The sequence below is a fragment of the Microcaecilia unicolor genome, chromosome 10 (genome assembly GCF_901765095.1).
Source record: "Microcaecilia unicolor chromosome 10, aMicUni1.1, whole genome shotgun sequence".
NCBI classification, from domain to species: Eukaryota; Metazoa; Chordata; class Amphibia; order Gymnophiona; family Siphonopidae; genus Microcaecilia; species Microcaecilia unicolor.
The window spans coordinates 194,928,514-194,953,377 of NC_044040.1; the positions used below are offsets into that span (position 1 = coordinate 194,928,514).

At 46.4% G+C, this 24,864-nt stretch overlaps 1 protein-coding gene across 1 annotated transcript in view; it reads left to right on the plus strand.

Annotated features, from left to right (window-relative positions):
* The window catches only part of LOC115478374 (multiple epidermal growth factor-like domains protein 6), a 243,495-nt gene that overhangs the window by 204,355 nt on the left and 14,276 nt on the right, over positions 1 to 24,864 (plus strand). Inside the window, exons 7-12 of the mRNA XM_030215673.1 lie at positions 2,325 to 2,447; positions 5,071 to 5,208; positions 10,531 to 10,653; positions 12,396 to 12,518; positions 19,154 to 19,333; positions 22,012 to 22,143. Coding sequence (XP_030071533.1) covers positions 2,325 to 2,447; positions 5,071 to 5,208; positions 10,531 to 10,653; positions 12,396 to 12,518; positions 19,154 to 19,333; positions 22,012 to 22,143 — 819 coding nt within the window. The remainder of the gene's footprint in view (positions 1 to 2,324; positions 2,448 to 5,070; positions 5,209 to 10,530; positions 10,654 to 12,395; positions 12,519 to 19,153; positions 19,334 to 22,011; positions 22,144 to 24,864) is intronic.

A 24,864-nucleotide genomic window follows, 5' to 3' on the forward strand; every position in this document is an offset into this window, starting at 1 on the left:
AACTTTCACTTAAAGTGACTGTGAGAGAAGAAACCTGCCACAGTCCCTCCCCTCCCCATGTAGGTCTATGAATTGGCACCCTCCATTAAGCTGCACTTACGCAGCCCATTGCACCCCTGACCACCTTTAATAGGTCATCCAGACTGGCACCCACCTCTGATCCCCTGTACTTGCCCTGGTATCGAGGGGGCAGGAGCTACCTCCAGTTGTTCCTTCCCTGCCAAGCACTGGGGTTCAAAATGGAACTGATCGACTCCTAGTAATATTGGTGCCCTACCAAATAAGGCTCATGAGGTTAAATGTAAGCTATGTCATTCAATTTGCCTAATAATAATGTGCTTTCCATGCATTTGCATACTATTTTGCTTGTGTTGTACAGCCAACACATAAATTAAGAGCAATTGGAGTGAATTCTATATATGGAAAAAAGGGGGTAACGTGGTGAAGGCGGTTAGCTTGGCAGAGTTTAAAAAGGGGTTAGACGGTTTCCTAAAGGACAAGTCCATAAACCACTACTAAATGGACTTGGGAAAAATCCACAATTCCAGGAATAACACGTATAGAACGTTTGTACGTTTGGGAAGCTCGCCAGGTGCCCTTGGCCTGGATTGGCCGCTCTCGTGGACAGGATGCTGGGCTCGATGGACCCTTGGTCTTTTCCCAGTGTGGCATTACTTATGTACTTATGGCACCCAAAAAATCGGCAGTGAAAAAAGTGTTATTCTATAAACCACGCTTACAGTTAGGCACGGTTTATAGAATAACACTTATGCCTGGGAATCACGGCTAACTTCAGGCACAGCCATTTGCACCAACTGAAGTATATGAGGCCCTTTTACTAAACGACGTAAGCATCTACGTGCACTCAATGTGCGCCGAAATGGAGTTACCGCACGGCTACCACGTGGCTCTTGCAGTAATTTCATTTTTGTCGTGCGTCCAATACGCGTGGCTGAAAAATTCTTTTCTGCCATGCGTATCAGACGCGTGCCAAGTGGCCTTTGGCTCGTGAAGCTCATTACTGCCCGGTTACTGCGTGAGACTTTACCGCTAGGTCAATGGCTGGCGGTAAGGTCTCAGACCCAAAATGTGCGAACGGAAATTTTGACTTTGCCGCACGCCCATTTTTGGCAAAAATTTAAAAAAAGGTCTTTTTCACAGGTGTGCTGAAAAATAATTCTGCGTGTGCCCAAACCCCACGCCTACAATACCGCAGGCCATTTTTCAGCGTACCTTAGTAAAAGGAGCGCTATGTACCTAAATGTTAGAAATGCCCCCGTTCCGCTTATGACCCTCCCATTTCTGCTCCCCCTTTTTGAACTCATGCATAAAATTTAGGCATGGAGGGGGTGTTATCCCTGAATGTCCGTTAATAATTTCCCCCTTACATGGTTGATCAGTCATTCTTACGATAACCATGTAGTGAAAAGGAGTAGCCTAGTGGTTAGTGCAGCAGACTTTGATCCTGGGGAAGTGGGTTCAATTCCCACTGTAGCTCCCTGTGACTATGAGCACATCACCTAACCCTCCATTGCACCAGGAGCAAATATGTCATTTTGAACAGTAGTTGCAAAAACCACAGAAAGGTGGTATATCAAGTCCCATTTCCTTTCAACAAATTACTTTTTTTCAGACAGCTACTGTCATAAAAGTTTAATTACCCAAGCTAACTCAAATACAGCCAGTGAAGTGAAAATTATCAACAATGATTCTGCTTTCAGCTGTATTTTACAATTCAGATTTTTACCTGCTTTTCTAGAAGTCCGCCTTTTAACTGAGACCTAAGCATCCAGAAGGATCCTCACTTCTCCAGTTAATCCATTTCAGCTAATAACACCAGTGCTACTTTTTGACAGTCTTAAGAGTTAATGGGTTTAGAATGCGTATTTATAATTTTTCTGCTGAGTTCTTAAATGGCTGTTGTGTATTGCTGGGAGACAGTCTGTTCATGCCTCATAATTCCACATTTTTTTCAGTTGCCACAGATGGTTTCAAGCTGTCCAATCTTTGTCACTTTCCAAATTCATACAAAGTGAAGCTTTTCAGTGAAAGTAATTGTTGAAATGGTGACTATTATTGCTACTCTGGAAACTGTTTATCTGGCTGTTGTATTTTAATGCTAAAGATTTTGGACTAAGTTATTATTTTTTTAACCTTTCCGTGGTTGTTCTCCTTGTTTTGCTTATGCCTCTGGGTTTCAGTGGGACATTTCCCCATTTCTCTTTTTGGCATGTCCTTTAACTGTTGAATCTTGAATCCAAAATATTGTATACATGCATACAAAACTAAGAGCTGTACTGTGGCTGACATTCATGTCTTTGCAGATGTTGATGAATGTCAAGAAGAGATTTCCAGATGTGCTCACGGTTGTGTGAATGTTTTGGGATCCTTTATCTGTGTCTGCAATCCTGGCTTTGAGTTAGGAGCTGATGGCAAGCACTGCTACCGTAAGTGATTCATTCTCTGCTGTACATTAACCCCTTCCATAGGAGCCAACTTTTCAAAATGATTGGGGGTGCTGAAAATTTTTTTTTTTTTTTACAGGTGGTGCATTCCCCCCTCCCCCCTCCACCTCCCTCCCAGTTCCAGTCCCCCTCCCTCCCAGTTCCAGGGTCCCCCTCCCTCCCTCCGAGGTCCAGGCTCCCACCCACCCAGTTCCTGGGTCCCCCCTCCCTCTCACCGAGTTCCAGGGTCCCTCCCTCCGAGATCCAGAGTCCCCTCCCTCCCTCTGAGTTCCACAGGGACCCCCTCCCTCCAAGTTCCAGGGTCCCTCCCTCCCCCCCTCCGAGTTCCATAGGGTCGCCCTTCCTTCCTCCCGAGCTCCAGGGTCGTTCCCCCCCCCTCCGAGTTCCACAGGGTCGCCCGCCTTCCCTCCCTCCCTCCCGAGTTCCAGGGTCCCCCCCTCCAAGTTCCAGAGTCATCGTCTCTCCCTTCCTCCCTTTGAGTTCCAGGCCCCTCCCTCCAAATTTTAAAAGTCATCTTGACTTACCTTGTCAGGGATACAGCAGCCGGCAGCAGTGGTAAAAAGCGTGCAGTCTCGGCCCTTAGTTCAGTTTTCCCTTCTCTCTCTGTCAGCTCTGGTCCCGCCCTTGCGGAAACAGGAAATGAGGGCGGGACCAGAGCTGAGAGAGAGAGAAGGGAAAACTGAACTAAGGGCCGAGCCTGCACGCTTTTTACCGCTGCTGCCGACCAACCGCCGTAACCCCGATGAGGTAAGTCAAGATGACTTTTAAAATTCGGAGGGAGGGGCCTGGAACTCGAAGGGAGGGAGAAAGGGAGGGACAACGACCCTGGAACTCGGAGGAAGGGAACGAACTTCCGGTGGGTGAAATATTGGGGGTGCTCGAGCACCCACGGAGTTGGCACCTATGATCCCTTCATTCTAGAACGTTGCGCATCTGAATTTGTGACTAGTGCATGGATTTGCACTAAGGTCAGTTGCATGTGTGACTTAATTTAATAATGAGCTGATAATTAGTGTTAATGAGCAGTAATAGGCTATAACTGCCCTTAGCTGGTATTCTTGAAGTTGTGTACTTAAATTCCAGAGCACGTAACTTTAAAGGGGGGGAATTGACCTGGAAGGGGAATGGGCAGGTTGGGGGCATGTTAGTTAGTAATGCACGCAAGTTATAGAATACTAGCATTTACGAACCTGTCTAGAATTAGTTGTAAGCATTTACGCCAGCCATTAAGGATATAGGCAGGACTCCCACTTATATAACTTACAGAATACTGTATGTTGCATGTGTCCGTGCCACATTTAGATACCTGCACCTACATGTTAGATGTGCTGATGCCATGTTATACTAGTATTCTAGGATCCTAGCCAGCTTATTTTCAAAGGAGATCGCCGGCCATCTTCCGACACAAATCAGGAGACGGCCGGTGATCTCCTGAAGCCGGCCAAATCGGTATAATGGAAAGCCGATTTTGGCCGGCGCCAACTGTTTTCCGTCAAGGAGCCGGCCAAACTTCAAGAGGGCATTTCGGTAGCGTAGCGAAGGTGGGATGGGGGCGTGCTTTGAGATGGCCGGCTTCGCCCGATAATGGAAAAAAGAAAGCTGGCCTTGACGAGCATTTCGCCAGCTTCACTTGGTCCCTTTTTTTTTTCAGGACCAGGCTTCAAAAAGGTGCCCCAACTGACCAAATGACCACCGGGGGGAATCGGGGATGACCTCCTCTTTCTCCTCCAGTGGTCACCAAACCCCTCCCACCCAATTTTTTTTTTTTTTTTTTTGCCAGCCTCAAATGTCATACCCAGCTCCCTGACAGCAGTATGAAGGTCCCTGGAGCAGTATTTAGTGGGTGCAGTGCACTTCAGGCAGGTGGGCCCAGGCCCATCCCCCCTATCTGTTACACGTGGTGGTAAATGTTAAGCCCTCCAAAACCCCCCAAAACCCACTGTACCCAAATGTAGGTGCCCCCCCTTCACCCCTAAGGGCTATGGTAATGGTGTACAATTGTGGGGAGTGTGGTTTGGGGGGATTTGGGGGGGCTCAGCGCCCAAGGTAAGGGAGCTATGCACCTGGGAGCTATTTTTGAAGTCCACTGCAGTGCCCCCTAGGGTGCCCGGTTGGTGTCCTGGCATGTGAGGGGGACCAGTGCACTACAAATGCTGGCCCCTCCCACGACCAAATGCCTTGGATTTGGCCGGGTTTGAGATCGCCGGCCTCGGTTTCCATTATCTGCGAAAACCGAGGCCAGCCATCTCAAACCCGGCCATCTCTGACATTTGGGCGGCCCCAACTGTATTATCGAAACGAAAGATGGCCGGTCATCTTTTTCGATAATACGGTTTGGAGGGTGTTTTACTAAGCTATGGTAGCGTTTTTAGCTCGCGGTAGAAATCAGCTGGCAGTAAATGCCGAGACACCCATAGGAATATAACGGGCATCCCGGCATTTACCGCAAGCTATCTACTGCAAGCTAAAGATGTTACCGCAGTTTAGTGAAAGACCCCCTTAGTGCTGTTATAGAATAAGCTTCTACCCCACATGGCCTTGGGGCTCCTCAGTAGAGGTGCCCAGTGATAGAATTGCCCCATTGTGTTTTGCTATTTCTCTGCAGGCATTGAGGTGGAAATTGTCAATAGCTGTGAGGAGACCAACGGTGGATGTTCCCATCACTGTGAGCACACAACCATTGGCCCACGGTGCTCCTGTAACAAAGGATACCAGCTTGATTCGAGTGGAAAATCCTGCACAGGTAAAACCACATCAAATATTAAAATTGCTTTGGTAGAAAATACAGATTTTGATTGCTTACTTCCAATATGTTTGTGCTAACTGTCAACATTATTAATAAAAAGAATGCCCATTAAGGTCTGTCATGTGGTTTTGAATGTATTTGCCTTTTATTAATTCAGTGGAAACTCGGTCGAATTAATGGCATGCCAATCTGAAGCAAACAGCACACTTCCATTTTATTTCCAGATCTTTAATGAATATGAAAACCATAATGCTTTGTAGAAAGAAAAATATGATAATGCTTTGGGTATCTAGCAAACTCTACTGCACGGATTTGCATAGAAAGGTGAATAATGACATTGCAGAAGCCTATTGAAGCAGCTGGTTTTAATATATTTGCTTTCAGATAATCTGGAATAGCCAGAATCTGTTTATGCACTGAACATCTGTGAAAGCTGAAATTCTAGAGGACCAAGCTGCTAAGAAGTAATGAATAACTATAAGGAGTCATAACAGAAAAGCTTTTAAGAGTTTTTTTTTAAAAAGTTTAGGTACTGTTTGGAAACAGAGACCGGTGATAGATTCCAGTAAAGTTGATAGGTCTAGAGCAGGGGTTCTCAGTCCAGTTCTCAGGACAAACTGAGTCAGTTGGGTTTCCAGGATACCCACAATTAATACAATTGATACGCCTGGAATAAACTTCCCGAGCCTGTACGTCTAGCCCCCTCTTTGGCCGTTTTCAAGTCCAAACTTAAAGCCCACCTATTTACCACTGCTTTTGACTCCTAACCACTGATCACTTGCCCTGTCCTTTTATCCTCACCTCTTTATTCCCTTACCCTTAATTGTTCTGTCTGTCTGCCTGTCTTATCTAGATTGTAAGCTCTTTGAGCAGGGACTATCTTTTTGTGTATGGTGTGCAGCGCTGCGTATGCCTTGTAGCGCTATAGAAATGATAATTAGTAGTAGTAATGTAGAAGCCTGCCCTTGCAGAACAGCAACGCGGTCGCGCAGGCTTCTGTTTCTGTGAGTCTGATGTCCTGCACGTATGTGCAGGACGTCAGACTCACAGAAACAGAAGCCTGCGCGACTAAATTGCTAATCTACATGGAATGTTGCTAGTGGAGGAGTAGCCTAGTGGTTAGTGCAGTGGAACATGGAATGTTGTTACTATCTGAGATTCTGGAATGTTGCTATTACTTGAGATTCTACATGGAATGTTGCTACTATTGGAGATTCTGTTGCTACTATTTGAGATTCTAGATGGAATGTTGCTATTCCACTAGCAACATTCCATATTTAGACTGTGAGCTCTTTGAGCAGGGACTGTCTTTTTTGTGTATGGCGTACAGCGCTGCGTATGCCTTGTAGCGCTATAGAAATGATAGGTAGTAGTAGTAGTAATAAGAGCTGCATACAATGGAAGTAGTGCATGCAAATTTATCTCATGCATATTCATTATAGATATCCTGAAAACCTGACTGGCTAGGTGTGTCCCGAGGGTTGGGTTGAGAACCCCCTGATCTAGACAGCTGCTGTCACAGTAGACAACGACATTGCAAAAAGCAGTGTGACAGCGGTGCTCACGTCAAACCAGCCTCTACCTCAGAAATCAATAGAGCAGCTTTAAAAACTAATATTTATACGTGTCATAAATAAGATGCACACACGGTCGCCCAGTACATCGATTTTATTTTCATTGTTCATTCATGCGTAGAGATGCTTCTGTAAGTAGCCCATTAAGTACGGAAGCTTCTCCACTCACTCATTTTCAGGGAGAACGAGACCTTTTGTCTACATAATGTGCTGCTAAAGTGAAGGATAAGTTAAGTGTTTTGAAAACGGAATAAAAATGTTCCATCACAGATCTCATCTGCAACTTCATTGAAAAAGTTTGCCTGCAGCAGTGAGCTGCGAGTGCACCTTGAACATTTGCAGTGGGTATGCAGGGTTTTGCTGCTCGGCATATTATGCATCTTATGATTGTTCTGATTGCTCTGTATGCAAAATGGAGAGTTGTGTACAGCTATTGTTAGCTATTGGACATATTTATCTTAGTGGTGGTTATCGGGACTAAAACTGCCAAGACACATAATGCTAGCCTGCTGGGAAAAATCCCAGTTCTGCTCTCATTAGGTAAATGTGGACCTGAAGGCAACAGCGAAGAATTTTCTGGCACATACCATTAACTATTGAGTATAACCTTCACTTTCAATCTAAAGCTATTTCAGCACGGTGCTCCTGACATTTGTAGCAAGGGGGAACACTCATCTATAACATAGCTATGAATCAATTTCTAGCAATCTGGAACATGTGCAGATCAATTCCTTGTTCTTTCCAGGTTTTCACATTTGGCTAATTAGGAGAGTGACCTTTATTGTGTACCTTTAACTCTTCATCTCATTATGGCTCCGAAAAATGTGCTCGTTCAGCATGGCCAAATGATCCCCCCTTCCATGGTCTAATTTCCTAGTTTATGTCTCAGGGGTCAGATGAGAACTACAGGATGGTAGCTTGCATTCTTAATACAAACCTCCGGTCAGAGTGCTGATCTGGTTTCCAAACTTGGACAAGGTTGACTGAGAAATTTGCAGTTAGCTCTCTAATAGGTGTCGCTAATTGCCCTTGCTCATGTACACTTTCAATCAGTTGTTGTCAGCGACCAACCCCCAGAAGGCTTAACTAGATGAAAAATTGCCGATTGTGATGCTATGATTTGTCCTATAATGTTAAGCCTCGTTTAAAAGGCAAGGAAAATAGCGTTTTTGAATAAAAATGCATAGTCTGGGTCTCTTAATGAGCTAGCAGTTAGTCAAGATGTGATGTGCGTGTAATCCATGAATTAAGGATGGCATCCCTTGGGTTGACATAACCTCTCTGTTGTTTTACATAAGGTTCTATGGAATTTTCCAAATTGCTTTAGTTCCATAGAAGTACTTAAAGCTCTGATGTTTATACATAAGTTGTGGAACATTAAAAAAAAAAGAAAAAAGAAAAAAAAAGAAGTAATATTAGAAAGAAGAAATATAAAAAATGATTAAAAAAAAAGCTTATTAAATAGTGGAAGTAGGGGGTCAGTCGACGATTACAACTGTCACAGAGGAAGGATACACCCGTGATTGGTGAGATACATTATCCTGGTGACCATCCAGCTTATAATTGAAAAAGAAAAACGCCTATATTGCGACCCAAATCAGGAGATAGACGTTTATCTCACAAAAACGAATAAAGCGGTATAATCGAAAGCCGAATTTGGACGTTTTCAACTGCACTCAGTCGTGGATGCGGACAAAGTTGATGGGGGTGTGTCAAAGGCGTGGTGAAGGCGGAACTGGGGCGTGGTTATCGGGCGATCAGAGATGGGTGCCTTTCGCCGATAATGGAAAAAAAATATGCGTTTTTAGCGAGAATTTAGGGCACTTTTCCTGGACCCTGTTTTTCCACGAATAGGGCCCCAAAATGTGCCCTAAATGACCAGATGACCACTGGAGGGAGTCGGGGATGACCTCCCCTGACTCCCCCAGTGGTCACAAACCCCCTCCCACCACAAAAATATGCCGTTTCACAACTTTTTATGTTCAGCCTCAAATCTCATACCCACCTCCCTGGCAGCAGTATGCAGGTCACTGGAGCAGTTATTAGGGGGTGCAGTGGACGTCAGGCAGGTAGACCCAGGCCCATCCCCCCCCCACCTGTTACACTTGTGCTGGTAAATGGGAGCCCTCCACACCGCCCCCCAAACCCACTGTACCCACATGTAGGTGCCCCCCTTCACCCCTTAGGGCTATAGTAATGGTGTAGACTTGTGGGCGGTGGGTTTTGAGGGGGATTTGGGGGGCTCAACACCCAAGGGAAGGGTGCTATGCACCTGGGAGCTCTTTTACCTTTTTTTTTGTTTTTGTAAAAGTGCCCCCTAGGGTGCCCGGTTGGTGTCCTGGCATGTGAGGGGGACCAGTGCACTACGAATCCTGGCCCCTCCCACGAACAAATGCCTTGGATTTATTCGTTTTTGAGCTAGGCGCTTTCATGTTCCATTATCGCTGAAAAACAAAAACGCCCAGCTCACACATTGTTGAATAAAACATGGACGTCTATTTTTTTCGAAAATACGGTTCGGTCCGCCCCTTCACGGACCCGTTCTCGGAGATAAACGCCCATGGAGATAGACGTTTTCATTCGATTATGCCCCTCCATATGAGACTGTCCCTGAAGTAAATCAGAATATCCACGCATCTGGTGCTCTCACGATCACTTCTACTGTTGTATGTATTTCTAGGATAAGCAGCATGCAATCTGTTGTACTATTTTGGGATCTTGCCAGGTACTTGTGACCTGGATTGGCCTCTGTTGGAAACAGGATACCGGGCTCGATGGACCTTCAGTCTGTCCTAGTATGGCAACGTTTATATTCTTATGCTCTTAGATATCTTCTCTACGCCTGTATGTTATAAACTACTACTACTATAAATCACTTCTATAGCTCTACCAGTGGTACGCAGCGCTTTACAATTGAACATGAAGAAGACAGTCCCTGCTCAAAAGAGCTTACAATCTAAATCAGGACAAACAGGACCAAAAAGGATAAGGGAAGGACAGACAGAAGGACACATAAGGATAAGACAAAGATATCCTTTTCTCAACGGCATGGTAATCAGCCTATAGGAACTTTTGTTATCCAGAAACATTTTACGCTGATTAGGGTCACAGAAAACACAACGTACATTTTCAAATTTCACTAATGTTGCTATTACTTGAGATTCTACATGGAATGTTGCTACTATTGGAGATTCTGTTGCTACTATTTGAGATTCTAGATGGAATGTTGCTATTCCACTAGCAACATTTCATATTTCGACTGTGAGTTCTTTGAGCAGGGACTGTCTTTTTTGTGTATGGTGTACAGCGCTGCGTATGCCTTGTAGCGCTATAGAAATGATAGGTAGTAGTAGTAGTAATAAGAGCTGCATACAATGGAAGTAGAAAGATATGACCATGTACATACTCTGGTATTCTATAATGGAATTGGTGCTCAGCATACAGGACGGCTAACCAGAGGTGCCAAGTTATGGAATTGGCCGCTTAGCATTATTAGTTTTTCATATTCTGTGTAAAGAAAATTATCATTTGCTTTTCCCGACAAATATTGGCCTATGCACATTTTAAACAGCAATACCACAACCGTCGCTCACAACCGGAATATCTGCACCGCTTGCTTCTGGCTTTACCATCTTGAAATGCTAGGATGAATTTAGAGTGCTCGGGGAGAACAGTTTGTTTGTGTCCAAATGGTATATTACTGGATTGCTCTTCAAAGAGTAATGACATTTCCCTTCTCTATCAGACCATGATGAATGCGAGACAGGAGAAGCCTGCTGTTCGCAGTTTTGCTCCAACTATGCAGGAGGCTACGAGTGCAGCTGCAAAGCAGGATTTCGGCTCGACAGCGACGGCTGCAGCTGTGATGGTAAATGGTTTTGATAAACTTTGCAATTAATGAGCTGCAGAAACCAGAACATTTCAGAGCACCTCAAACATTCCATTGCCGTTTCTCAATTTAAAAAATAATGCTTAAACTAAGGTCAGTCTAATTCAGGGGGTTCTCAAGCCAGTCCTCGGGCCGCACACAGCCAGTCAAGTTTCCAGAATACTCGCAATGAATACGGATGAAATAGAGCTCCATAAACTGGAAGGGAGTACATGCAAATTTCTCTCATGCATATTCATTGTGGATATCTTGAAAAACAGACTGGCTTGGTGGGTCCCTGGGACTGGGTTGAGAATCCCTGATCTAATGTGAATGAGTTTTACTTTCAGAGTCCACTTTAATCTTCATAAAGGCAGCTAACGAATCCCAATAATGGCCTGCATTACAATCAGAACTTTTGATTCCTTTGGCTTGCCCTAGCCTTCACTGGTAGATGCACAGGGAGCAGGGAGGGCTTGGGAGATTTGCACAGCTATCTGATTGGAATTTTTGACTGAGTACAATGTAGGCTGAAAGAGAAGATATTTTCCAGTGAGAGAGGTGGTGAAAGGTAAAATAAAATGAAAGATAGGAATCTACCAGGCAACCCGATTCAAGAGTATCTGTATATGCTGCCAATCCTGCCAGTCCTCAGGGGCATAGCCAGACCTCGAGGTGGGAGGGGACCAGAGCCCAAGCTGGGGGGGGGGGGGGGGGCACATTATGCCGGACATCAGGGGAAGAGAGAACAGAGCAGGCAATATGGCGACGTCGGAGACCAGCACTGGAGGAGGTGGAGGGGGAGTAGCGGCGGCGACCTTGGGGGGGGACGGGGGCGGCCTTGTCCCAGGCCTGGCCCAGTCACTCTGCAGCCCTGTTCCTGTGCCATACTTACAACTGCTGAAACCTGGTATGAATGCTGCTGCCAAGCTGGACGCATTGACCCAGTATTCTCTAACTATGTGCCTATGCCCCTCCCATGGCCACACCCCTTTTTGAGTTACCTGCTATGGGAGTTAAGTGCACCGCCATAGAACAGAGCATATGCCAGATGCATCCACAGATTCTAATGAGTGCCAATTAACTTCAGCAATTGGTTGTTAGAACCCAATTATTGATGGTTCTGAGCTCGTTATTCAATTAATTTATGTGCGCAGTTTGGGAGCATGCCCAAATCTGGGCATCATATACAGAATCCTGGTTAAGTGTGAATTCTATATCGGCAGCTATATGCGTAACTGGTGCTATAGAATGCAAGCGTAAGTCCACAGTTACACAGCTCGCTGTAGGTGTGAGCACTTACACCAGTCACTGAGCTAGCGTAACTGCCGGCAACTAGCCACATAAATTCTAGGTGGGCCCCTGACCCACTCATGCCCCTTCCAGGTCCACGCCCCCCCCCCCCCCCCTGCACGCTCAGGGGCCCTTTTACTTAAGGGTTGGCGAGCGGCAATGGGCTTGCTGGGCATCAGTCTGGAATCAATGCCCACACCCAGCAGACACCATTTCCAGTGCTACAAAAATACGTTCTATTTTTATAGTGCCAGTGCTTACCCGGCGGTAATCGGGAACCTCAATGGGTAAGTGCTCCCCCCTGAAATGGCTGTGCGATGTTGGTTCACATACCTCACGGCCATTTCTTGAAGAGAACTGAGGTTGAAGAAAATGGGCCACTTTTCACAAACAATATTTTATAAATCAACAGAGACATACGCATCACCCTTGTCTTTTTCTTTTTCCAGATGTAGATGAATGCCTGGCTGATAATGCTGGCTGTGAACATGACTGTGTAAATTCCCTGGGCTCCTATGAGTGCATGTGTGACACGGGATACAAGCTGGATTTTGATGGAAAATTATGCTTTTGTAAGTGGCTGATTTATTCCTTTAAGGGGACAGTTTTCAAATATTCTGTACTAGTAAAAAAAGCCCCGTTTCTGATGCAAATGAAACGGGGGCTAGCAATGTTTTCTTCTGTGTGCATGTGGGAGTATGTGTGTCCCTGCCCTCTCTCCCCTCCCCCCTCTGGGGCTAGCAATGTTTTCTTCTGTGTGCATGTGGGAGTGTGTGTGTCCCTGCCCTCTGGCCTCTCTCCCCTCCCCCCTCTGAGTCCTTCACTGTTACAGAGCCAGTGATTTGATTTCGTGCTCTGCTGTTCCTTCACTGACTGTGTTACAGAGAGGGTGGGGCAGAGACTCATAGGGAAACCGGATATCTCGCCCCCTTCACACTTCCGGCTGGAGGCTTCATAGAACGTTGCTGTTGCCTTTTATATAGAGAGATGGTAAAGGTATATGGGTGCTGCTATCATGTATACTTTCTGCTAATTTTCAAACAGAAGTAACAGGGATAGTTTTTATTTGGAAACTGATGTAGATTATGTACATTTACCCCCTAGTGGAGGAGTAGTCTAGTGGTTAGTGCAGTGGGTTTTGATCCTGGGGAGCTGGGTTCGATTCCTACTACAGCTCCTTGTGACTTTGGGCAAGTCACTTAACCCTCCGTTGCCCCAGGTACAAAATAAGTATCTGTATATAACAGGTAAACCACTTTGATTGTAACCACAGAAAGGCAATATATCAAGACCCATCCTCATTAAGTCAAATAATGGAAAATCAGCACTCAAGGAAGACAAAGCCATTTCAGAGAGATTAAATGAATTCTTTGCTTCGTTCTTCACTGAGGAAGATTTGGGAGAGATACCAGTGCCAGAAAAGATATTCAAAGCTGAAGAGTCAGAGAAACTGAATGAAATCTCTATAAACCTGGAAGATGTAATGGTGTAATTTGATAAATTGAAGAGTAGCAAATCACCTGGACCAGATGGCATTCATCCCAGAATACTGATAGAATTGAAAAATGAACTTGCAGAACTAGTGTTATTAATATGTAATTTATCTTTAAAATCAAGCATGGTACCGGAAGATTGGAGGGTGGCCAATGTAACGCCAATTTTAAAAAGGTTCCAGAGGTGATCCGGGAAATTATAGACTGGTGAGCCTGACGTCAGTGCCAGAGAAATCGCATCGTTAATGTTACTCTGGTCATATAGCTTCCATCCCCTCTATCATATCAATATAAAATTACATTATAATGTTACATACCTAAGCCGTCGGAGATCCTAAAGCCTCCACTCTCTGGTTTAAAGATGGCCGCTGCGTTGAGCTACTCTCCTTTTAAACATTAATCACATGACTCTGACAAAATAGTTTTTTTAGCACTTTAAAGGAACACTGAGTCTTAACGTTCCTGGACCGAAATTTAAACTAATGGCGTTCATTCTATTTCTAAGTTTAACCCATGTGGAGCGACTGTGTTTAAATCAAAAGTCCATCGTTCCGCAAAATTCAGTTTCCGAGAAATGTTACCTCCCTCCCACCCCTCTTTCATCTGAGCTATCACTCTCCAATGAAAATCCCCCACTGCATGACCCCAGTGTTGAACTAATGGGGCTTGAGCCATCCTAGTTGTCAATCTAGATTTACGTTCATTTAAACGAACCTTAATAGGACGACTACCCTTCCCTATATATACTAAAGAGCATGAGCAAATAATAGCATAGGTTACATATTTGCTATTATAAGAGGTGGAGGTCCGAGTGCTGTTGGTGAGCTGCACCGCTGAGGTCTAAGGTAAAGATTCATAAAAGAAAAACATCTGGTTTTACGATGGAGTTTAAAAATTAACAGCACACCACTGCTTTGTGAGTGTCACATCGTGTAATGTCTTTTGGAGTGGGTGTAGTTAGAGATTATCCTTGGGAGGACCTTAATGTCCTTGGAGGTGTGTAGAGGGTGATCCTGTCCTTCAAGTATTCTGTAAGTATAAGTCCGAAGTTACGTGCATAACTTTAGGTGTGAGCACTTACATCATGTAAATGCACACACCTCACTTGCTCTTACCCATGCCGATTCCAATCTCAATTGAGACCTCACAATACTGACGCTGGAAGTCCCAGAAATCATTTTCTGAGCCAGGCATATGCAGGAACAGGAGTGAGTGCAGATGATCCTGCACCCACTGCCCACCAACGAAAGGGTAGGCCCAGGAGGGAGCTGCTGCTGTAGGGGCGGGGGGGAGGGCTAAGGAGAGGGCTGCAATATAGGGGCTCGGGAGGGGGGAGCAGCCACCGGTGGGGGGGGGGAGGCTTGGGAGGAGGAACTAGTGCCGGGTCCAGGCAGGGCCGCCGAGAGGGGGGGCGGGGGGGGGGGCAAAATTCCCCAGGCCCGGGCCTCCAAGGGGGGCCCAGCGCCAGGGTCAGGCCACCGGCACTGCAGTCCCCGGTCTCAGCTGCCTGGGGGACACAGGGTGGGAAGGCCAGAAGAGACGCGATCTGCGACTGCCGCTTTGAATGAAGGGGGCCCGGAGCCGTGGAGGCAGGCAGGTGAGACCGCGGACTGCAGCGACGGGGGGGGGGGGGGGGGAGCGACGGGGGCGGAGGTGATGTAGCGGGGGACGGAGCCGGGGCGGCCTTGCCCTGGGCCCAGCCTAGTCTCTCAGCGGCCTTTGGTCCAGGTCCAGGGATGCAGTTTTGTTTTCTGCCTAAACTGCCTAAACTCAGTCACAGATTCAGTTTTGGCAGAAACTGAAGATCCTGGTTTCGATCGGGCTCTAGAAGGCATCGACAATTAGGTGCCAATAAGTCATGTAAATAACCAGAATAGCAGCATACAGACATGTATAAATGCTAATATTCCAGCTGCATGGTGCTTAAATGTGATGGCACCTAGTTTGAAGGCAGGCGTATAAATGGATGGAGTCTGGGCAGAGAGTGAGTGGGGTGCACAGTTACACATGTACGTTACAGAATACTGTCATTTACATCTGCATGTGTGTGCGTGTGGTGGGTTTTTTTTTAAAAATAGAAATCTAGGTGCTCTCTGGCTGGTGTAAGGGTCGCCCCTAAAATATAAACTCATATTTGCTCTGCTAGACTAGTATTGTAGAAAGGAAGGTGGGGACCTGCTTTTATAGAGTAGACTCCAAATAGGTGCTCCTTTATAGAATTTCCCTAAACAAATGTTACATTAAGGAGGAATTCATTAAGGGGGTCTTTTACAAAGGCACGGTAGCGTTTTCGCACGTGCTAAACACTACAGACACCCATAGGAATATATGGGCATCTCTACCATTTAGCACACACTTATTTTTAGCGTATGCCAAAAATGCTAGTGCGCCTTTGGAAAAGGCCCCACTTAATGCGAGCTAAATGCTGAAAGCCAATAGGTATAGAATGGGCTTTTAGCATTTAGTGCGTGCTAATTCCTTTAGTGCACATTAAGGCATGGACGTAGTTTGAGAGGGTGATGGGGGGCATTGCCCCCCCCAAACGCAGGGCCAGTGCAACTCTGCTGTCAGCTCTCCCTCCGTCCCGCTCTCAGTTCCTCAACCGACAGCCCTCCTCTCCATTCCTTCCCACCCCCCACCCCCCCCAGCGCGTTTAACCTTTTATGTTCAGTGGCAGCGACGGCAGTGAAGAAGAAAGCACTGCGGGCTCGCCTCCGGCTTCTCCCTTCCCTCAGACAGTGTCCCACCCTCGCGGAAATAGGAAATGCATCATCGCAGAAGACGGGACACTGTGTGAGGGAAGGGAGAAGCTGGAGGCAAGCCTGCAGTGCTTTCTTCTTCACTGCCGTCGCTGCCACTGAAAATAAAAAGGTTAAACACGCTGGGGGGGGGGGGGGGAAGGAATGGAGAGCAGGGCTGTTGGGGAGGTGAGGGAGGGCAGGGAAAAATCGCTGGACATGGATGGGAGGGGAGAGCAGGGGGAGAGAAGAGATCGCTGGACATAGAGAAGAGAGGAGGGGAGGGCAGGGGGAGAGAAGAGATTGCTGGACGAGGAGAGGAGCAGGGGGAGGGCAGGGGGAGAGAAGAGATCGCTGGACAGGAGAGGAGGGGAGGGCAGGGGAGAGAGGAGAATTGCTGGACATAGATGGATGGAGGGGCAGGGGAGAGAGGAAATTTGCTGGATATGGATGGATGGAGGAGAGGGCAGGGAAGAATGGAGAGTTGCTGGACATGGATGGAGGGAAGGGCAGGGGAGAGGAGAATTGCTGGACATGGATGGATGAATTGGGGCAGGGAAGAGAGGAATTTTGCTGGATATGGGTGTATGAAGGAGAGGGCAGGGGAGAGAGGAGAATTGCTGGACATGGATGGATGAATGGAGGGGGCAGGGGAGAGGAAATTTGCTGGATATGGGTGGATGGAGAAGAGGGCAGGGGAGAATGGAGAGTTGCTGGTCATGGATGGATGGAGGGGAGGGAAGTCAAGAAGGACATGCACATGGGTGGAGGGGAGGGAAGAGAGGTGAAATGCTGGACATGGATGGAGTGGAGGGCAGTTAAGAGAGAGAAATGTTGGACAAGGATAGAGGGAAGGAAAGACAAAGGAAGGAGATGCACACGGATGGAGGGGAAGGAAGAGAGGAGAAATGCTGGACATGGATGGAGAGGAGGGAAGACAGAGGAAGTAGATGCACATGGATGGATGTAGGGGAGGAGAGTGAGGAGAAATGCTGGATATGGATGGAGGGAAAACTGCTAAATATAAGGGCTGGATCGGAACACTTTGAGGGCAGATGCTGAAACTGGAGGAAGGATAGGGACAGGGCTACAGATGGTAGACAGGACGCATATGGACACAAGAGGATGGTGGACATGGTGAGAGAAAAAATATCAAATGGAAAGAAGACACTGCATAAAACAGAAGACACTGGGACCAAAGCGAATAGAAAAACTAAATGATCAGACAACAAAGGTAGAAAAAAGTATTTTTTTCAGAATTTATTAATTAGAATATGTCAGCTTTTGGAAATGTGCATCTGTGATATTTTTCATGTAAGTTTCAATTTTTCTAGTATTGCTGCATGCAGAGTCTGACTTCTTGAGGTAACTTTCCAGTTCAGTATTTTGCCTTCATATTTTTTTTATTTCTAGTTCCTTGTGTCATATCTGTTGTGTCATGTGTTTTTCATGTGTGATCAAGGTGCAGTATTCTGCTAGTGTGTAGTATTTGCAGCCCTTTTTGTTGTTGTTTTTTTTTTTCACTAGGTTGTGTACTGGTGTTTTAGAGCCCAGTGTAATTACAGTGCTGCCTTTCCACACATAAGGTTGTAGCTCGTCCTGTCCTTGGAATTAGTGCTGTTCTGGTTTGGTAAGGTTATGAGTGGGTTTTTGCACAAGTTTGTGTATAGTGTTTTGCAATGGAGAGATTGTGTGTTGGCCTTACTGAGGTGGCACCAAAACACCGGAAAGGGTGTAGAGCCTAAATCATGACACACTACCTCTTGAAGGATCTACATATAGAGCCTATGCATTTCTAAGGTCAACACTGGCATGGTATGGGAAAGGGGGTGGGGAAATACTACTGGAGAGGAAGAGGGAGTGCTGGGTAAGGAGCAAAGAAGGAAGGAAGGAAGGAAGGGAGAAAGAGCTGGCTTTTTTGGGAATAACCATAATGTATATGTATGAGATATCTCATACATATTCATTATGGTTATTCCCAAAAAAGCCAGCTCTTTCTCCCTTCCGTCCTTCCTCCATATTACGATATTCATTTGTGTGTGTGTGTGTATATATGTGTATATATATATATATATATATATATATATATATATATATATATATATATATACACACACACACAAATGAATATGCTAATATGCCCCGCCCCATCTGTTGCCCCCCCCCCCAAATGCAACAGTCAAACTACACCCATGCATTAAGGACATAATGCCGCTTGATGAATTCCTCCTTAATGACGTTTGAACGTCCATGTTTAAGCAAAAGTTGATACAGAAGAGACTCTTGGGCTCAGTTTTCCCAAGTTTATAGAATTCTATGTTCTCCGAACTTAGATGTGAAATTAATAATTTTGAGATTCAGTTTCTTTAAAAAATCGTCCCCTTTTTACACAGCCGTTCTAGTGGTTGCCCGTGTGGTAATTCATTACTGCACAGCAGCTGCCAGCGCAGCTTTGTAAAAGTGTGTGGTGGGGGGTTGGTTATTAGACAAATGTCTACTGTAAATTCAGAGAGGTTAATTTAATATAACTGGTTGTTATAATCGCTGGACTGTTTATTATTCTAGTGGTTCTCCACTTTATGGTTTAACCCCTTAGTGTCCAGTGTTGCCATCAATCTTCCCATATGGCTTATTATAGGAACATTGGACACTAAAGGGTTAAACCATTTGAGCCTTGTTAAAACAATATATAAAAACTATCCCCCCCCCCTTTTTTACAAAGCACACCAGAAGCCCCCATCACTGAAACTTTCCCGAAAACTGATTTCTAATCATACCTAAAGTGAAACATTCATCTCATTCATAGAAATTCTAATGTGTTATTTACATACAGTAAGTGAGATCTTAAAGATACTAAAATGTATCCTCAGGTGTGGAAAAAAGGTAATTTAATGTGGCTTTTGGAGTAGATCTGTGTAAACCGGGGCCGTGTCCTCTCTCTTATCGGAAATCTTTCCTGTCTGGTTCTATCTCTAGATGATGAGGAGCTGGGGGAAGGGGAGGACGAAGTGACATTTCCTAGATTCCCAGAACTTATCTTCCAAAGACCAGCCCAGTTGCTTCAATATGCGGCTACCCTGGACCATTTTTATGATGATGTCATTGCTGAGGACTTTGAAAACGTTCGAGGAGAGCACACCCTACAACATAAAACTGGTATGAGAGGGTCATGGAGAAATGTTGAAAAATGACCATCTTTGTTGAAACCTGCAGTCAATCTTTGTGGAATAATAATTATTATTATTAGCATTTGTATAGTGCTACCAGACGCACGCAGCGCTGAACACCTGACACAAAGAGACAGTCCATGCTCAAAAGAGCTTACAATCTAAATAATACACACAGACAAGACAGTTACGGATGAGGGAAGTACTGGGTGAGAAGGAAGGAAGGGACAAGGGGAGGGCAAATGAGTAGAGGCTAGGAGCCAAAAGCAGTGGTGAAAAGGTGAGTTTTCAGCATGGATTTGAAAACAGGTAGAGATGGAGCTAGACGTATAGGTCCAGGAAGTCTATTCCAGGCATAAGGTGCCGCGAGAGAAAAGGAGCGAAGCCTGGAGTTAGCAGTGGAGGAGAAGGGGGACAACAAGAGGGATTTGTCAAGCGAGCAGAGTTCACGGGGAGGAATGTAGGGAGAGATGAGAGCGGAGAGGTAATGGGGGGCTGCAGAGTGGATGCACTTAAAGGTCAGTAAGAGAAGTTTAAACTGTAGGCGGAAGATTAGCATGACCAGTTGCCATCACAATAAGCAGTGCAAGATTTAGGCATAAGCTAAACAAGCTACAGTTTAGGGCCTCACAGAGTTTCAGAAAAAAAAAGGTTTTTTTTGGCTTTTAGAATATTATGTGGCTTTTTATGTGTACTGTAGTTTTTAAAATTATGTGCAGCACTTTTTTATGTGCTGTTTTAAAATGGCTTTTATATGTAATTAATTTAAGTAATATTTTAAGCACAAATCTGTGGCGATCCAAGGTCCTGTTTGGGTATGCACCTTTGTGAGACCTTCTGGTGTAACATTTTAACAAGGGGTCTCCAAGCTTTATATAGCTTAGGGCCCTCACCAAGGCTGAATCCAGCTCTGATAATAAGACAGCAGTGAAATACGTCTCAAACATAGTTCCTAAAAGAAAGATTCCATTACACTAAGCTATCACTAGAACGTGAGAAGTTTTAGTGTAGAATTTTAGGAGCCCTTTACTAAAGCATAGGTCTAAAATGGGCTTCTTTGCGTTTAACACACGCATGCACTAAACTTTGGTAAAAGGGCCCCCAAATGTCAGAGAGACTAGCTATGGGGAGTAAAGTCTGTAGGGTTATACAGGGCAGATCTGTTCATATTGCAGTGGCGTTCCTAGGGGGGCTGACACCCAGGGCGGATCACCGATGCGCCCCGTCCCCCGGGTGCAGCGCCCCCCCCCCGGAACAGCGCGACGCCCCCCCGGCGAAAGAACCCCTCCGGGTGCACGCCGCTAGGGGGGGGGGCTGCCGTGCGCCTGCCGGCTCTTTGTTTTCATGCTCCCTCTGCCCCGGAACAGGAAGTAACCTGTTCCGGGGCAAAGGGAGCATGAAAACGAAGAGCCGACAGGCACGCGGCACCCCCCCCAGCGGCGTGCACCTGGGGTGGACCGCCCCACCGCCCTCCCTTGGTACGCCACTGTCATATTGTTTAGTTTTTTTAGTTTCCTGCGTTGTTCGTGGGATTCTTTTTCTTCTTTGGTTTTGGTTGGCTTCGGAGCAGTAGTGTCGATGGTGCTCATAATTGCAGAATAATGCAATCTTTTTCTCAAGTAGTGCATGGTATCACAAAATATTGCAAAACATCAAAGGAGTAGAGGATTTATTTATTTATTTATTATCTCATTTATACCCCACATTTCCCCAACTGTGTCAGGCCCAGTGTGGCTTACATTGCACCGCAAAAGGCGGCCGCCAATACAGTAAATTAAGCTAATACATCATTAAACCTGCATAAGAAATAAAGGAGAGGATGGAAGTGAAAACAACACAGATGGTTATGAAATGGTTTCTAGAAACTTGTGACATATCAAACATATAAACGGCGAGTGACCGTACTCACTCGCAAATGCGCAGTAGAGACCTTCTCTGCCCCGCCCCCACGTCAATACGTGATGCCGGGGGGCGGAACACAGAGGGTCTGTACTGCGCATTGCTGAGGGAGGGACACCGCCGTCTAACGCTCCCCCCACCCGAGTCGCCGCCGCCGCCACCCACCTTCTACCCGGTCGGGCCCTCGCTCCACTATTGAAACAGCGAGGATCCGGGAACGCAGCACTGAGCTCTGCTGAGCTGCCGACATCGCCCTTCCTTCTTCTTCTCTGCCTCTGTCCCGCCCTCGACGACGTTACGTCACACGAGGGCGGGACAGGCAGAGAAGAAGAACGAAGGCCGACGTCGGCAGCTCAGCAGAGCTCAGTGCTGCGTTCCCTGACCCTCGCTGTTTCAATAGCGGAGCGAGGGCCCGGCCGGGTGGAAGGTGGGTGGTGACGGCTCGGTGGGGGGGGGTGCGAACTCGGAGGGGGAGGGGCAGCGGCGAACTCGGCGGTGGGGGCGGGCCTTTCAACCCCCCCTTCCTATAATAGCCCATTTTTACGGGCTCAAAGGCTAGTTATATTAGAAGGAGTGAAGAAACCGGGCTCCTTTTACAAAGCTGTGGCAAAAGGGGGCCTGCACTGGCATCGCTGCGTGTTTTTGACATGCGCCGTGGCCCCCTTTTACCGCAGCGGGTAAAAGAGAAGCCTTTCCTTTTTTTTAAAGAAATGGCCATGCGACAAGTGAACTAACTTTTTTGTTGTTGTTGTCGTCTGTTTTATTCAGTTTGCTTGAATAACAGCTTTGGAAGTGACTGCAGCGCGACCTGCAATGACTGTATGAATAGAGGCGAATGCAACAGTGAAAAAAATGGATGCATTTGCCCTGCTGGATGGACCGGAATTCTGTGCAACGAAAGTGAGCATTGTGGTGGAACTTGAGGCAAATAATGGTCTACAGCAATAGTTCCCAAACTGTGCGGTACATTTTAAGACCCCTTTCAAGACTGTGGCACCCATCGAATGGCAATATTAGGGGTCATCATAGCCCCCCATAACAAAACCTTTTAATTGCCACAAACAAAATCTTCCTTAGAATTAAATTGGTCATCAAATCTATAGATGTTGATTTAACAAGGAAAGAATTAGGCATCCAAGGATTACCTGAATCAGAATCCAGCATTTGCTATTTCATATTAATATGCTCCGATTGGGGAATATCAGAATACAGAGATTTAGCATTGGTCAGGGTTAGTGGTAATTTGCCTCTTAGTGCACGCTAATCTCATGTTACTTTTTTTTTGTAATTTTTGTTTCTGGAGGGGGCGTACCATGGGTGGGGAATGGAAGTGGAAGTTTTAGCCAGCTAGTGCGTTCTAATTAGTGCACGCTAACCGGTGTTCAGGGCTGGCTGGATCACAGAACCATCACCCAATCCCCTACCCAAGCCAAATACCCTCAGCTGTATTTTTCTTGGACACCAGCCTGGGCAACCCCAAAAAGGTGACATAAGTACATAAGTAGTGCCATACTGGGAAAGACCAAAGGTCCATCTAGCCCAGCATCCTGTCACCGACAGTGGCCAATCCAGGTCAAGGGCACCTGGCACGCTCCCCAAACGTAAAAACATTCCAGACAAGTTATACCTAAAAATGCGGAATTTTTCCAAGTCCATTTAATAGCGGTCTATGGACTTGTCCTTTAGGAATCTATCTAACCCCTTTTTAAACTCCGTCAAGCTAACCGCCCGTACCACGTTCTCCGGCAACGAATTCCAGAGTCTAATTACACGTTGGGTGAAGAAAAATTTTCTCTGATTCGTTTTAAATTTACCACACTGTAGCTTCAACTCATGCCCTCTAGTCCTAGTATTTTTGGATAGCGTGAACAGTCGCTTCACATCCACCCGATCCATTCCACTCATTATTTTATACACTTCTATCATATCTCCCCTCAGCCGTCTCTTCTCCAAGCTAAAAAGCCCTAGCCTTCTCAGCCTCTCTTCATAGGAAAGTCCTCCCATCCCCACTATAAACAAAACAAACAGTCTTATCACGTGAGCAACTAGCAGAAACTAGTTTCTTAGGAAGAATAAGCAGGGGAAAATTGGATACATTAGCAAAAGGGAAAAACAGCAAATGAAGCACTTACTAAGCCTTTGGCTCCCCAGAGACCCAGGACTGTCAGTGCCCCCCTTGCCTTTCAGACCAGGCACTTATATAGAGTAACACAGTAAATGACGGCAGATAAAGGTACCAATAATTGTAAAAAAAAGAATCAATGAATGTAGAAAATGGTTCAAGCACCAGGCTGTTACTTTGAACTTGTTGGTCTACTCTGGAGCTCATTTTCAACAGAGAAAAATGTCCAAAAAGTGTCATAAAGCCCCATTTGGACGTTTTTCTTCTCAAAACATCTAAATCAGTATTTTTGAAGCCTGTTTTGCAGACATTTATCTATGCAAGTTGGCTGCAGTACTTCCAAATCACAAGGGGGTGTGTTGGGGGCATTTCAAAATCAGGATTTGGGCGTGCCTAACACTTGAATATTTTACAGCCATAATCAGGGCCGGTCCAACCCGGTAAGCGGGGTAAGCACCGCAGGGGGGCGCCGCATGCGCCTCCCTACCGCGGCCCACCCGCCCAGCTGTTTGACAGCCTTCCGGCTTCCAGACAGTTCCTGTAATGCTGCACGCGGCGGCGCGCATGCTTACACCTACACAGCGCTCCTTCCAGTCTGGCCAGCGGCTCCGCTCTGACATCACGAGTCACGACAATGCCTCCTCCCCCTTCGGCACCCTATGTGGGCGCCAGTGCGCCTTGTGGTTGCGGCCGGGCCTTGAAGTGAGTAGCTTAACTGCCTGAGCGTCTCACGTCTCTGAGTCCTCCAGCTGGCTTGCTCCTCTGTCCCAGGCGCTGAGGCTCTCAGCTGACTGCCTGACTCACTGGGAGAGAAAAAAAGGGCATGATGATGATGGATGGAGCATGGAGGGGACAGACAGAGGGGTGGACGGCGCTGGAAATGAGAAGAAAGGGCAGACCAGACCCTGGATGGAGAGGGGCTCCTATTTCCTTTGCATCTCGTGCTCCCTCTGCCTGCTGTTCTTTAACTTGTTCTTCACCTTTTAAGGCACTGGTCTGAAAAAGGGGGCAGAGAGGGAGAAGAGAGAAAGAAGATGCTAGACGGGGGGGGGGGGGGGGGGGGGGCGCCAACTGATAGTCTGAGGGGGCACCAGAGACCCTAGGACCGGCCCTGGCCATAATGGAAAAAACCCAAAACATTCAGGATTAAAACTAAGAAGTTTTGGTCTAGACCTGTTTTCAGAACAAATAACGCATAAAAAGATACCCTAAATTACCAGATGAGCACTGGAGAGTATCAGGGGTGACCCCCTTCCACCCCCCAAAAAAAATGTGAATAAAAATATGACTTACCAGCCTCTATGACAGTCTCAGATGTTAAAGTCAGATCTATTAGAGCAGCACGCAGGTCCCTGGAGTAGTGTAGTGGTCAGTGCAGTGCACTACGCAGTGGAGGACTCCGATCCCTATCTCCCTGTCACACGAGATTGGGTGGCAGAGCCGGTGGCAGAAGGCGGGGATAGTGCTGGGCAGACTTATACGGTCTGTGCCAGAGCCGG